The following is a 16,792-nucleotide window of genomic DNA, read 5'->3' as shown; positions in this document are numbered from 1 at the left end:
CGAGAGCGAGAGCGAGAGTGAGAGAGAAAGAGAGAGAGAGAGAGAAAGAGCGAGAGATAGTGAGAGAGAGAGAGAGAGAGAGAGAGAGAGAGAGAGAGAGAGCGAGAGCGAGAGTGAGAGAGAAAGAGAGAGAGAGAGAAAGAGCGAGAGATAGTGAGAGAGAGAGAGAGAGAGAGAGAGAAAGCGGCAGAGGGAAAGTCCAAGTAGGCAGAGTTCAGCAAACGCAGGGCCGCGCGGCGCCACGTTCACAAACGATATTTACATCAAGCACCGCCCTTTAGTTTATGCACACAACCAACATTTCATACTATGACGCAATTACATGCTAATCCCGTGAGTCAGCGATAGGCATAAGAGGTAAATAAACAATATAGCGATCCGTCCGCGTACGTAACGTATATAATCAGGAGTAGATAAAGGGACCCCCCTTTATCTACTCCTGATATAATATGATAATCCCCAGCACTCGGGCGTGTAGTCTGATCATGACTACAAGTACAACTACCAGACGAGATAACAGCAAGTGCCCGTGACCATAATCCCGTAGATCTGACACACAGATAACGAACTAGCTGCGGTGTAGTTGGAATCGGGTTAGCCCTCAGTGCTGGTCTTACACTGGATGAGGCTATAGCGTGCCGGTGTCGCCACGCAGTCAGCTTGTCCACACAGTGTGAGTAATCAATCGGATCACGGGGGACTTAGCCGCACTTAATGCGTACACACCTGACAGACTGACACGCGGGTGTATGACCCTGAATGACAGATTGCACGTATAGTAAAGGCCCCTCTCATCATAAAAACCTATACCGACCATTCGCCGGGGTTTTGTGGACTTATCTCCGAGTGGGTTACTAAAGCTCCCATTGCTTTTTGAAATCAAATGACTAGCTAAAATTCTGAACATTAAATATGAAAATCACTCAGGCCCGGTGAAGGGGTGGGGGCACTCACTGACTGTGGTTATTCCACAGAGCTGTGGCATGAGATGCGGAAACTAATACTATACGATGATATACTATAATAATAATAAGAATACTACATGAATGATAGGCTCGGTTAGTATGTGTACGATACTTCTATACACATCTATCCCTCCTTCTACACCGGCTACTTTCTTATCCTTATCTCTGTCTCCTCCTCCTCTTCCTCCTCCACTACCTCCACCTCCTCTTTAACCTCCGCCGCCTCCTCCCCCTCTCCCTTCTCTCTCTCTCTCTCTCTCTCTCTCTCTCTCACACACACACACACACACACACACACACACACACACACACACACACACACACACACACACACACACACACACACACACACACACACACACACACACACACACACACACACACACTACTACNCCATCCTCTACACAGCCTCTCATCCTCTACACAGCCTCCCATCCTCTACACAGCCTCTCATCCTCCTCCACACAGCGTCCTATCCTTCACCAGCGTTCTTAAAATCTGTCGTCGGTTGTATACGACAGAGCTCTGCTACGATATAACATTAACAGCAACATCACCCTGTGTGTTGAGGATATTAGGCTATACCCGTGCTAGCTATAGTACTATAGCCATTCGCTCTGCCGCAAGCACCTGCGGCGGAGCGAAGGGCTATAGTACTAGAACTACACCCGTGCATACATTCTCCCCGGCACCGCTGTCGGTGCCGCCCTCAGACGATTTGGCACAGCTTCAAAATAGAAGCCCTGTGTATGCACTCCGCCCCACTTCACAATCACAGTCTGCTGGTATTGGTGTCATGCATAATTCGTCCGCGCAGTAAAGTAGTCCCGGGGCGACAACCGGTGGCAGTCATCCAGCTCGCTGTGCAACACTTGTTCAGTGGTAGAAATTAACTTTTGAACAAGGCAGTCCAACGGAGTCCGCAGCAAAATGAGGGAGTCCGCAGTCTGAAGTTCAAAACTAAAGTAACGCATGTGCTTATTTTGATGATTCATGCGGCTGCTCGTCTGCCAAATTATCTTTGAAGATTTTTGCTGGAAAAATACGGAAATTCCGCGAGGCCGTGCCCTGGAACGAACTAGTTAGTATAGCAGAATTTTCAGCGAGTCATACGGAATTCTGCATATGTTAAATCAGGGAGTATTTGACTCCGGACTCGCGTGAATTTCGCACCCTGCTTGTTATTACATAGCATGCGAGCACGATTGAGTAAGAATGTTTTCTCGCTACGTGCGACAATTCTACCATTTGTTCAGCAGTCCTTGCAGACAGACTCGCTTCGTCGATCTTACCTCAGCGTTCTATATAAACATATAGATTGAATTCTCTGAACGGTCCCCTGAGTTATCAATAAATAGATGACTTATTGATAAAATTTATTGAACGCGTCGCAATATACTGGCCGTAAGGCACGATGAAGCCACTAGTATCATCATGTAGTACATACAGTAGACCAACTAGTATCCCACATCCTGGTACAGTTACATCGCAGACGACGAAAACGCCTTTTTTACTTATGTAAAGCAGTATCTGAATAAAAAAGGAAAATTTTTGTGGACCTACCACTGTCTGGCAGGTTTCTTTCTGTCCGAAAATAAACACTTTTTAACCTACGTAAAAACCCTTAGCACGTAGTAGAACCAAGCCACACCATGCAGCGTAAAACAATACGACCGAACCGCTGACTTTTTTTGCATTTATTTATTTTTTAGCTCTACTACCGTGTAACGAGAACGGCTAACTAGAAAGCGCCCACCGCCATGATATGAATGGTTATCACAATATGCGCAGTAATGGCTATCTCTCATTCGCGCGCGTTAGCTCGTGATCGAGCAGCCAGCATATAGAATGCGATGCGACACAGCACGTAAAGCCTACCGCAGACCTGCGATTTTTTCATGCAACTTGACAGCAATTCTAGAATCGCTGTAAAAATTGCTGTGAAATCGCTACGTCTGCGGGATCGTGCAACTGCAACCCGTAGCGATTCTGGTCGCTTGCGACGAGTTGCAAGAAATCAAACTTGTTTGATTTTGAGCGACTCGTCGCTCCCAATATTGTTCATAGAATTGCTTCGAAATCGCATGTACGTGTGCGCACACGCTGCGACACATTCCGACCGATCGCTTGCTGTTGCAGGTTGCAGGCGACGAGGCAGAGCAAAAATCGCAGGGTCTCGCGCAGGCTTTTGGGTGACCATGCGCAGCAGTCCCTTACGCCCATTACGCAAACACGAACACACGCGTAATCTATTTTACATCGACGGGGGGTCCCTCGCTCTTCTCTCTCTCTTTTTCTTTCGCTTGCTCTCTATCGCGCGCTCTCCTTTTCTCTCTCTCTCTCTCTCTCTCTCTCTCTCTCTCTCTCTCTCTCTCTCTCTCTCTCTCTCTCTCGCGTCTCTTATTTGCCGAAAACCTATGCGCTTCGGTGAGGTGCAATGCCTCTCGGGACTTTTCGCTATTTTTTTTAGCAGCGAAAAAAATCTGCAAGGTAAACATTCCGTCTAGTCTGCTCTTCATTAGGGCATTTTTGGCTAATGTGATTTGACGCCGCCATACAACTGTCCTACAAAGAGGCTGAGAGATCTGCCTGCAGCACACCAACGGTGATAAAATCAAGAGCGTATTAAGAAGGCCTTACCTTCTTAATACGCTCTTGATCAAATGAATCGTATGGCGTTATAAAGGAATACAATCACATTAAAATTTCGTATGTAAATTGCAAATGAGTTGGCTATTACAATGGACTGCATTCTACAGACTATGCTGGCAGACAGTCCGACTATGTTTGTCTCAGTTTTCCATATAAATTCCCATTTGGCTGCCATACTAATGTAGTAGAATCCCTCTTTTTCTCAACCTGACCCAGTGACCTTTGAATGCAACTCATCTATTCAAAGACCGATGTTAGACTTGATCAATGACCAAATAATTGATTTAATAAAATCTGCATCGATTAGATGAGCTGACGATGGCTCTGTCACCGTAGTCTTAATTAGTAAATCTTAAATTAGTCTTATTAGTCAAATACCAGTGTTTGCCCTGCACTGACACGAGTGAGGCGGGCCGCCTCGCTCAAATTCTCAGCCACCACACAGAAATTTGTTCAAAACACCGCTTCGCTGACGAAACCTTTGACAACTTGAAAAAGAGATTCAAGAGTCTCATACAATGTGTTCAGAATAGCTTAGAATGCACCAAATTGCACCTTTTTTTTTATTCCTGGGGGAGCATGCCCCCGGGCCACTAGCTTGGCCAGCACCTGCACTGCTCGCTTTGCTAGAACCCCAAAACGCGCAAATACATCACAAGAAACATTTACCAACTCACAGACCTTTTTGGCCAGGAGAAACACTGAAATACCAGGAGATCTACAACACGAAACACGCACAGCCAAGAACTAATAGGAGGTCGGTGTAGAACAGCGGTTCTTAACCTGGGAGTCGTGACCCCCATGGGGGTCGTTTGGGGGTTTTCCGGGGGGTCATGAAGGTGTCATAAATGAAACAAATCCATTTAAATTCTATAAAAAACGGGCTGGTATTTTTTAAATTTTTGTTTCGGAGGTCAAGAATGTCTGATGGGGTCATGGGGCCAAAAAGGTTAAGAACCACTGGTGAACCTTGTGGAACCTGTGAAACTGGTGAACCTTGGTAGAAGGGTCAGTAGCTTACCTGCCGCCAACAGACAGATCAGAGACCGCATAGTAGTAGGACTTCAATACGTTCGCATCGCCGAAGATTTCGTCACCAAAGGTGTTGATGCGGTCTAGCGTGATCCTGATGACTGAAGCAGACACCCACTTCTGCAAGCATCCGCAAAGAAACAGACAGTTACGATTTTGTCTGTATAATTTCGCTGGATTTTTCTCAATATGACATGTTTTCTTTTGCAAAAACGCAATTACAAAAACATAGTTCAACATCGTTTTACTGAAGCGCCAGTTAGACAGCCATGCATGTGGAATTGTGTATCGGGGAGAAATACAAATTTTTCCGGAAATAGCCGAACGGTAGTAGGGCGCAACTTCGGGATCGCTCAGGTCCATAATACACATGCGTACACACGCATTGTGAACCCTAACCTTAACCCTAACCCTAAACAGAAAAATAAAAAAATAAAAAAAATAAAAAATAAACAGATGGGATTCGAACCAACATAACCAAATACCCTGGTATGTAAAATAAATATATGGTGCAATAATCATGCATGTGAGGCTGGGCCGTCATCACTAATCCGACATTAGCCAAGTAAAATCTCACATTACTACGACAAGGTCGAGGTCACAACTGAAACCACCTCCTAATGAAGCCCTTGCCGTTTGACACAGTGACAACTCTTCACACGAGATAAAGTTAATGTTTTTTTGCTTTTCTGAGACAACCAAATCTGCTACCAGAGAAGTGAAAGCATGTGATGTATGCTCATTTTTCTGTGAAAAAAATGAAAAAAATGAATCTAGGATCTGATTGCGCGGCTTTTTTGCATCATACAAATGATATCACTCGCTGGTTGAGCGGTCGGTAAGCCCTGAATGCGCTGCTACAGTTATCTATGCAGACAGGACCGGACTGGGAAAATCATTCAGGCCGGTGTAGCGTGAAATTTCTGACTTGAGAAATACATGATATAAGATGCGTATGCCAGAGTTTGATTGTTTAATTCGCATTGTTCGCTTGATTCTGAACTGATCGATCAATCGTCGTGTGAACGATCTCTTCAACGGCGCTCCGTGTCGTTTTTGATCAGAATATCAACTACAATCTCTACCTATCAACTCTAAACTCTAGCTAATATAAACATTACAACACAGTTTGTGTTCGTCCAAGTGTACACAACTTATCGCAACACAAAGACGAGCTGTGATTGGTCGCGTCGGCACGCATGCGCATACGCATCCTATATCAAGAATTTCGCAGACGTCAGGAATTTCGCGCAAACCGGGAAACATAGCGCAAAATATAGCCCCATCAGACCACTTTTTAAGCGGGGATCTGGGGGTCCCGGGACTCCCCCACCAGGAAAATTACCACAGGCCTGCAGGCCGCATAGAAATGGCCTGCAGGCCACAGATTTAATGTATATATATATATGGCCTGCAGGCCGCAGATTTATTTAAAAAAAATTTGGGGGGGCAGGCCACTTAGCAGGCCAGGCCACCGGGAAAACTCCCGGTGCTCCCGATCGCCAGTCCGACCCTGTATACATGCAGCGACGCTGTACCTGCAGCACTGGCGAGGTGTCAAAGTGGTAAGCGTGTGGCCTGCCCTCTAGCGTCGCGAACGCCACGTTGCCTCCCGTCAGCGGCGAGATGTCGCTGAAGTCGTCCGTACAGATGGCCTTCGTCTCCTCCTCCTCCGTCACGGGTTCCTCGAGCTTCTCGCCGTACGTGCGCTGGCAGGAGGAGCTGTAGTACTGGTAGGGAACCCACTCTCCGTCAGTGCTCATGCTCTTGTAGATGGCAAAGCTCTCGGGCCGACTCGTGTAGAATTTTAGTCGGACGTAGACGACCTCAAAGGTCTTTCCTGCAAACGGCGAAACGCGACAGTTCAGTTACAAGCGCACGTGATTGATTAATTAATTAAATAACTAATTAATTAATTAATTAAATAAATAAGCTAGTGGAAATTATGGAAAGCATACAATTACGACAGCTATACTCCCAATGGTCCACTCGGATTTATATTACTCGTTTGCTGATTAAAAGTTACAACGCGCTGAGGATTCATGGTTACTTTAAGAGACTTAATTATCTTACAGAAATAGCCTGTTGGAGAATTATTCAGATGCAAACAGAAATTACGGCGCCTAACATTAATAACCTCCACTAGGCTAGAGGTACGATGCTCAATGGCACAGTTTGCTGTCACAATTAAAATGTTGAGTTGGGTTGGTAAAACAAATTGTATGCGTTCCATTCCGATTGTTTAAACTGTGAACACGAAAAGACCAAATTTATTATTATGACAGCAACATTGATTATTGAAGCATTATTTTCTTAGCCGTGATTTCTGTACCTGCTTATATTTTAAATCATTTGCTAATGTTAGTCATTGTTTTATTGCAAACAGTAACAAACCACACTCCTCAAGCCTGCAACAGTAAGCCTATATAATATTAAGTAAGCCTATATGCAACAGTAAGCCTATATAATATAATATTCAAATTCTCACAATAGAGAAACAGTAACGAAAGTCATTTCACTGCCGTAGTCAATTATTGCACAAGATTTAAAGCATCGGTCATAAAAAAACATCTATTATCAACGAGCCATTGCATCTAATTAAAATTAATGATCATGATTGCTATTATTAGCGAGCTATTGCATCTAATTAATATTAATAATTATGATTGCCTGACAATAATGGACATTAATAAATATGGTGATTTAATCACGATCTTTCAGATTAACACATTGCCTTATATTGATTGCAACCTCCAGAGTGTAGAAAGCAGTAGTAGAAATAAGGCCACAATTAAACAAATCTCTGTTTGCCCTCACCCGACCCAGGCTGAAAAGTTTGGGTAGGTAGGTAGGCTTTTTTTGAGAGGGGCCTTTTTACAAATTCAGCATGGCGTCTACATGCTCGGGTGTGCTTGTGTGGAGATACCTTTTATGTTGAATGTTTGTTTTGTTTGGTACATATAAATACTTTTTTTTTGAGTAGGCCCCTTTTTGGCGGGTCGGTCGGGTGAGGGCAAACAAACAATATTTCTATTATGGCCTAATAGTAGTATAGTAGTAGCACGCTGCAATAAATGATAAAGACATTCGACCCTAGTCAGAGCGGAGGCTGCGCGCAGCCACATCTGCCTGTGACAGCACACGAAGCGCCACCTATCCATTAACCCTAGCGGGTATCAGCGTCTCACTTTTCTGGGTGTTACTTCGCCATCATTACAAACATACTCTTCACATTTAACCCCGTTGTCACCGACAGCTGCTGCTGCGGCCCACACAGTGTGCTAGTTCACCACCAACCCCTATTATCTATAGCTGCCCAACGAAAAAGAGGCATTTCCATCCTAAAATTGTCCGGCAAACAGCCTGTACAAACTCGGACGGTGTCGCACATGCGGGATAAATGGCCCCTCGCCGGTAGCCTACTCTCTGCTGCTTTGTGAGATTGCCGTCACGCGAACGTCTCCCTCATTCACGCTTGTTAAGTGCGTGGTTTTTTAAGTGGCGGCCGCTGAAGTGCCACGGTGGCAGACACAAACGCAGCGCCGATGGCCCACGAACGGACCGATCGTATACGGCTGCTCGGCCCGCCTCGGCGAAGGCACTTAATGAGGGAACAGTGCGCACACGCCACATCAACGAATGCTTCCGCCCAGCTGTGGAAGCTGCGAAAAAGGAATCCCTTTGGTGCTAACAAGTACAGCAGCCAGTGCGTCTATGAGAGAGAGAGAGAGAGAGAGAGAGAGAGAGAGAGAGTATATCTGATATGTCATCAGAAGTAACAAGACGACACATGACGTCACACAATAATGTGTTGCACATAATGTTATATATATTACTTCCGATGGCATCTGAATCGCGTATGTCATCACCAGCGCAGCATAATAGATGCTAACAGTCCTGAGTGAATAATAATAGATCTATTGTTATGCACTCCTGATGCTATCATAGCTACTAAATAAGTAGTATAATACGACCACTAATCACTAAGCTACTAGACACCAATACTAGACACTAGGCTACACATCATTGTTACACAAGCGCGCACACATGCACGGGTTAGAAGCATTCAATATAGGGAACTACTATTGCGCATGGCCTCATACTTTGATACCGATTCACAGGTCGGGCATACTCTGATGAAAAGCCGTCATAGCAGCGCACTATGCAGATACTAGGATGATACTCCATTAGGAGTGTTCCCAACTTTAATGTCATTCATGGTCATAATAACGCAGTATACTACGGCAGCGCACTATGCAGATACTGTTTCGCCCGCACACTCCAAAATCAAAACAGTCAAGCCAAATATTGATACAGGAAGCTACTGGGTGAATACACAATGATGCGGCAACTACAGCAGTACACGCAACACACATATTATTATGCTTGTCCGTGAACTGGCAGAATTATTTGGCGAGGCACTGTATCGTACACTGTGTGTAGTACTGGAGCCCCAGCATTTACGGAATATCTGATGGAGAGAACGATGTGTAACCCGAGGGCTGAGGGTACGCGAAAAGCTTGTTGAGCTGTTTGATCAGGTGCTGTACGCATCTTTCACCACGTGAAATGACACGTGTGCCAGTGTGCATGAATAATACCAATACTGAAACAACACAGAGATACGATATGTGCTCTATTTCTGCTTACAAGAAAAAAACAATTTTCATCGCAGCACTAGGCTATTATAGCATTATTAGCATACACTTGTCTGTCAAGTCAGGATTAAAGGTGTGGGGGGATTGCAGGCAGAATCGGAACGTGTGTGATAATTGATATGCGCTATGTACTTGGTAATATCTACGTATATAATAGAGGTGATGTGTACACACATGTAAATGCATGTGTGCCATATGTACACATATATTTTACTGCACGGTACCCAGTAGATGAAGGTGGACGTATACTCTACATACAATTATGCACGTAAAAGCCATATCGGAAAGTCCCCGCCATATTGAGATTAGATAAGAGGGGGTATAAGTTGCCTATATATAACCAGGAGTTAATATTGACAAAAATTTGTCATTATTAACCCCTGATATAACATGGGTAGGATATGACTATTCTAGGTTTTTGATCTATAATTATCTTCACTAACATCGTACTTCAATTCACAGGTGCGTTTCTGTTTACAGAAACATTTACAAATATGATTGTGGTCATTTGGGATATTTTGCAATGTTTGTATTAATGCACGAGTGTTTAGTTGTACTCTCCTAATGTACTTTCCCTTTTCTAATTGTACTTATACCTTCCATGTACTTTCCTAAGCGCGCCTCGGCCATTTTATACCCCCTTTTTCTATGACCTATTTAATAGCACAGCTGGACTTTCCGATATCACTTATTAGGGCTGCGACTGGAGTTCGCACATAATACTCACATGAACTGCAGCGTGAAAGACAGATAACCTTGATAGAGGACGAAGCATCTAACTTTGTAAACTAGTTATAAGCTATCAAGAGCGCATTAACCCCTTAATGCGTTAACATGCATTAACCCCTTAAGGGTTAATACGCTCTTGAAGCTATACGTTATGAAGAATGTGTATAATTGTTAGCTAGACTGACTGCAGGCGTCGCTAGCGCTGGGGTGAGCACACAAAGTTGATAAGAAACAACTTACGGAGGCAGTCTACATACTGCAGGTGGGAAAAAGTTTCACACCGGTCTACGAAACCACGAAACATTTGAAACCAAACGAACGAACAGAGAGAACGTTTGACATTCAAACGGTGGATTCGCGACCACTACGGGTGGTCGGATTCCCTGGACTCATGAGGTTAAGCCTCTGAGTAACAAAACAAAAAAAACAAAAAAACGAACGATCATTATAATACCACCCGCGATCTGGACGCGTGGATAAAACCTATTAACGTTTCACATATTTTATGCGGTGTATAGCTAGCTTGCGTGCGTGGATGCGAGAAGCATACAGATCATTTATCAAGGGTATTTGTGGTATCAAGGTTTATCAAGGGATTTTTATCAAGGGTAGTGTGTCCAGTGAGTCGCGGTCGATTTTCGAGTCGGCCGGCCGAGTCGCCCGATTCAAACATGTTTGATAATTATTTGAGCCGGCCGGCTGCAATCGCCTAGTGTGTCCGGGTCTGCGATTGAGCCGGCCGATTGCACGATTCATCAGCCAATCAGCGTGCTGAAAATCCACAGAGTCGCCCGACTCAGTCGCGTAGTGTGTCCACAGAGTCGCCCGACTGAGCCGACCGGCTCGATCGCATGAAAAATCGCGTGTCCACAGCTTTAAAGAATGCCTTGATGTGCGTCTGATATTCTGTGATGACCAAAACCCTACCATTACCATCGGGAGTATATGAACAGAGATGTATCACTATTCTACAAGACCTCTATTCATCTACTCTTGCCTCCATTGCCACTAGCAATACCATTATCAATACCGCTACCACCGATACTGCTACAACCCCCACCATAACCCCACCACCGCAGCTGCCATCGCCGTCACCACCAACAGCTCTTCTACTAATAATACTAATAACCAAGGAAGTAGCGCATTACATAGAGAATATCTGTCTAACATTAGCCACACTGCAGCATACAGTCCTGCCAACCCACAGTCCTGCCAGCTCCCAGTCCTGCCATCCCACAGTCCTGCCAACCCACAGTCCTGCCAGCCCACAGTCCTGCCAGCCCACAGTCCTGCCAGCCCACAGTTCTGCTAACCCCCAGTCCTGCCAACCCACAGTCCTGCCATCCCACAGTCCTGCCAGCCCACAGTCCTGCCAGCCCACAGTCCTGCCAGCCCACAGTTCTGCTAACCCCCAGTTCTGCTAACCCACAGTCCTGCCATCCCACAGTCCTGCCAGCCCACAGTCCTGCCAACCCACAGTCCTGCCAGCCCACAGTCCTGCCAGCCCACAGTCCTGCCAACCCACAGTCCTGCCAGCCCACAGTCCTGCCATCCCACAGTCCTGCCATCCCACAGTCCTGCCATCCCACAGTCCTGCCAGCCCACAGTTCTGCCAGCCCACAATCCTGCCATCCCACTGTCCTGCCATCTCACGGAGCATAAAGCGAGCAGGTGCTTGCAAGTCATCATCAACAAAGCCCACCATAGACTATTGTCATGTTTATGTTAATTCGCACTGCATGAACAGGTGATTGCGAACTTGCCCCCATGACAGATAATTGCATGCGATTTGCGCTGCAGGTTAAAATATCAAGTGGAATGGAATCCCCGCACACAATAAAAAATTTGCTGGTTCCGCTGTTGAAAATATGCAATTTCATGAATTTTAAAATCGGTAAATAAGAGTTATTCATACAAAATTATATAGAAGGCAGGCGAGCTACCGTTGGAAGTGACCACTGGTATTGGAACAGCGCTCAATAACCGGTTTATGAAAGATCATATATGTAAATCTATATTATTGCTGGTTCCAATTGTGTTCACGTAGCATTTTTCAATGCCGAGTTTTCAGGGCCGGCAAAGAAAACCTCATAAATGCGTGACCAACCCACCACTATTTCCACACATAGCAGCAATTCTCCAGCATCGCAATTTTCCCTCCCAGCCTGAACTCGATGAAAACCGTACAGAAGCGAAATTCGTCTAGGCGACACAAAGCTGTGACTGTTGCTATAGGGACTGCATTTCTTACCCCCTGTGTATTGCATTCATTATACCAGAAGTTAATAATGACAAATTTGTCATTAATAACTGCTGATTATACACAGGCTCCTCCTCATAGACCCTCGCTGACCTAGAGGCAGAAATTCAGGCCACGCGTTTACAAGTTATCAATGATTTTCATCATGCAGATCTGATATATAAGGCGCAGCACATCATATTCACGAGCAATTTTGTCATTTTTATGAGGCTTCAGACTTGATTCAGTGAGTCACGAGAGAGAGAGCGGTCGCAGGTCACTCGGGTAATAAAAGCATTCGCACACGGTAGAGAGCAACCCTGGTATAATAACTGTTCGACTCGGTGATTGAACGCAGCGCCGGTATGCTGCCGCAGCAATAACTCACAAGTCGCCGCAGCAACACGCACGCACGTATACGCGCTCGGTGACCGGTGCGATTTATGTGGTTTTTCGGGGATAATGAATGTGAGTGAACAGATATCATAAGTCAGCCGCCGGTGCTGACACCTGTCAGTGAGATATCGTTTAAGAACATGAGCGTCCTTTACGTAGGGACCTATATAGGGACTATACTAGGGCAGACGCAGAGAAACTTGCATATTTCTCAAGCAGACTACACGCGCGATTGACCAAAGCCATTCGCGCGATATAAGATGCGCGCTTTCTGTCCCAAGTGCCTGTGAGCCGAGCTGGCCCGTGTATCGCTGCTCCCTTACTATTTGTTAGGATGACAACAATACTATATATTCATCGGGTCCGTCCGCAGAAGTCGGTTAGCGTTGCATAGGCTTCCCCTCTTCTACCCAGGCCTCCGAGGAAACTTATCTGATGACGAAATCACTTAGAAAAACAAAAAAATGCGTACGGTACACGACCGCTACCCCAGGATAAGAAGTGGCCGAGCATCAGATATAAGAAGAGCAGTGGTGGATATACTAACACAAAGATAGCTGCCGTGGAATATATAATATAGTGACATTAAGATAGCGGTGCGTTGAGATAGGCAGTGGTGGAATAAGAATTTCATGACAGCAGTGCTTGCATAGACCTTTGAGAATATAGATGTGATGGAAGCTGATGGAATGATAGTATAGTCGTGGAATGACGAAATGGGAATACTAGTGCGGTCATTGGAACTGAATGTGGTGTAAACTATATATATACGTAACGAGGCTAGCCCGACTAAGTGGGGAGCAGCTCTTCCTGCGACGTGGAAGCATACCACATTGCCGGATATTTTTCAGCAGTAAAAAATTCACGACTCAAGCGACGCCAAAACATGGCAGAAGAGCGACTGTAGCATACCAGGCATACGCTGGTCTGCTGTAGTTGTGTAAGTTGTCAGTCCCACCACCACCCTGCACTGATAACTGTTTCACAAGTTCAACCCTAGCTCTAGAACTATAGTGTTTCGCTCTGCCAGAGGCCTGTGGCAGAGCGAAGGGCTATAGTTCTAGAGCTAGTTCAACCCATTCACCTCTCTACGGAGAGACAGGAATAAGCTGCTCAGACAGCCAGCTTACACTTATACTTATAGACAGTAATACGGCTCAGCTCCTTATTATAAGTTATACATAGCCACTTGACCACGTTTATCGATTGCTGTTCGTAACTTGTGCGCTAACTTGCACTTAAACCCAAATATGGTGATTATAATTCGTTATCATCCTTGTCATCTACACATTTCCTTATAATTCTCTTCAGATTTATCGTCATGATCAGTTTCATCATCCTCATTTTCATCATCGTCGCCGGCTTCTTCTTCTCCTCCTCCTACTCCGCCTTCTTCTTCTTTTTCTTCATCTACTTCAGCTTCGTCACCAACAATAGCATCATCATCATCATCATCGTCATCGTCGTCGTCGTCATCGTCGTCGTCGTCATCATCGTCATCATCTTCTTCACATGCGTGAGAACCAGGTCGATTAGTTACAGCGACACCCAACTCCTCCAGCCAGAATGTCAACTCATTCTGAGTGCACAGTCTGTCTACCCATTACTTGTCACGCGTAGAAGGTTCCGATGTAAACGAGCTTACCATCACTCTATCAGCCCCCACACACACACACAGAATGGGTTGATGATGTGATGGGAAAGCACTCGCCATTATCGCTATTGATTTGTGGGCAAATATATTTACTCTTTGTCGCGGCTACTAGCAGATGATGGGTTAAGCCTCGGTCAGAACTAACTGACCACATGAGCACTGTACGAGCAGCTTGTGTGTGCACGCATGTACACGTGTGACAGATGGGGAGATAGATGGAACGACAGAAGGAGGGGGAGTGTGCACTTTGGTAATGGTTATCGTAGCCAGCACTGATATCATCAAGAGCGTATTAAGAAGGATATCTTATATATATCCGTTCTTTATACGCTCCTGATATCATGCAAAACTAGGAAGGGACCCATCACATCGGGGCTGAATAAACAGCACACCGCATCGATAATGAATCTGTGAGACTTTTAAATCAATTATACACGGTGCTCTCTTAATGCCGGTTTCTCACTCGGCATTCAGTGACACCGAATACAAACAGAGCTACGTGCCGGCGTGCGTGCGTCCGTGCGTGCGTGCGCGCGTGCGTGTGTGTGCGTGCGTGCGTGCGTCCGTGCGTGCGTGCGTGCGTCCGTCCGTTCGTGCGTGCGTGCGTGCGTGCGTGCGTGCGTGCGTGCGTGCGTGCGTGCGTGCGTGCGTGCGTGAGTAAACATCCCACAAGACGTTCCGCTCGGTCGCTCGCGTGATCCACGCTGCCGCGGGCCAGAGACTGGTGCGTGCTGGCCGTGTGCCTGAACTCCACCCTTATCCTTCATCTCCCCACTTCCCCCCAATACCGCAATCACCGCATGCAGTCGCAAACGCACACGCACGCACGCAAGCACACAGCACAAGCCCCATCCCCACCCACACACCCACACACGCCCGCGCGCGCGCACACACACACACGCGCACGCACGCACGCACGCACGCACACACACACACGTATACACCACGCACGCACGCACGCACGCACGCACGCACGCACGCACGCACGCACGCACACACACACACACGCGCGCTCACGCATATACGAACACAAGGACACGCACATGAGCTCGCGCACATACACGCGCTCACGCACGCAAGCGCACTGACATACGCGTACACGCACACACATAAACGCACACGCACGCACGCACGCACGCACGCACGCGCACGCACGCACGCGCGCACACACACACACATACACACACGAAACTGAATATGAATGGCATCACGCTATAATACAATGCAATCACTATATAGGCCCACAGGTAAACGCATACAGAGGACTACCATCGTGAAAGACAAGAAATCCCACAAAACGCATTCAGCCAGGTTTCCTAACTTCTGCGTTCACCTTGGGCCAAACTCAAAAAAAGGTCGAACATGAATAATTTCGTCCGCCTCTCAAACTGTTTATACAACGGGTACGGGATTGAGAGTCTGAGACTTCAGGAACAGAAGAGGTCTTGCATACACATGCGGCCGCACGCACAGATACACACACGCGCGCGCACGCACCTAGGCATGCACGCAACGCGCGCAAACTCACACGCACGCACACACGGCCACACACACACAAGCTCGCACGCACACACATGTACGCACGCTCGCACGCACGCACGCACCACGCACGTCCACATTAGCAACGCGCAGTCAGGGCAAATCAATCAGCATGAAAAAGACTACCACATGTCCAGCATTGCGCGTCAGTCGCCGATCAAGTTGCCAGCAAATCGACTAAGCATCAACTCTTCATCGAACTACGCCATCCGAGGACACCCTCACCCGCTCCTGCCCCATAAACTGTCGCGCCTTCTCATATTGCACTGACGTTTGACATTTCGACAAAGTCCTCGAGGAATGATTCGGAATTCCGGCAGTCGATGTTAGGATGACAACAATACTATATATTCATCGGGTCCGTCCGCAGAAGTCGGTTAGCGTTGCATATATGCTTCTCCTGTTCTACCCAGGCCTCCGAGGAAACTTATCCGAGGACGAAATCACTTAGGGAAACAAAAAATGCGTACGGTACACGACCGCTACTCCAGGATGAGAAGTGGCCGAGCATCAGATATAAGAAGAGCAGTGGTGGATATACTAACACAAAGATAGCTGCCGTGGAATATATAGTGACATTAAGATAGCGGTGCGTTGAGATCAGCAGTGGTGGAATAAGAATTTCATGACAGCAGTGCTTGCATAGACCTTTGAGAATATAGATGTGATGGAAGCTGATGGAATGATAGTATAGTCGTGGAATGACGAAATGGGAATACTAGTGCGGTCATTGGAACTGAATGTGGTGTAAACTATATATATACGTAACGAGGCTAGCCCGACTAAGTGTGTAGCAGCTCTTCCTGCGACGTGGATGCGTACCACATTGCCGGATATTTTTCAGCAGTAAAAAATTCACGACTCAAGCGACGCCAAAACATGGCAGAAGAGCGACTGTAGCATACCAGGCATACGCTGGTCTGCTGTA

At 46.3% G+C, this 16,792-nt stretch overlaps 1 protein-coding gene across 1 annotated transcript in view; it reads right to left on the bottom strand.

Moving 5' to 3' along the window:
• Positions 1-4,615: 4,615 nt before the first annotated feature.
• Positions 4,616-16,792, bottom strand: part of LOC106812345 (laminin subunit gamma-1-like) — a 42,284-nt gene continuing 30,107 nt past the window's right edge. The window contains exons 2-3 of the mRNA XM_014816194.1: positions 6,188-6,489; positions 4,616-4,769 (exon numbers count right to left, since the gene is read on the bottom strand). Coding sequence (XP_014671680.1) covers positions 4,635-4,769; positions 6,188-6,489 — 437 coding nt within the window. The 3' untranslated portion in view covers positions 4,616-4,634. The remainder of the gene's footprint in view (positions 4,770-6,187; positions 6,490-16,792) is intronic.

The sequence above is a fragment of the Priapulus caudatus genome, unplaced genomic scaffold (assembly GCF_000485595.1).
Source record: "Priapulus caudatus unplaced genomic scaffold, Priapulus_caudatus-5.0.1 Scaffold637, whole genome shotgun sequence".
Classification (NCBI taxonomy): Eukaryota; Metazoa; Priapulida; class Priapulimorpha; order Priapulimorphida; family Priapulidae; genus Priapulus; species Priapulus caudatus.
The sequence above is the reverse complement of the archived record's forward strand: the minus strand, read 5'-3'. Positions and strand labels throughout refer to the sequence as shown.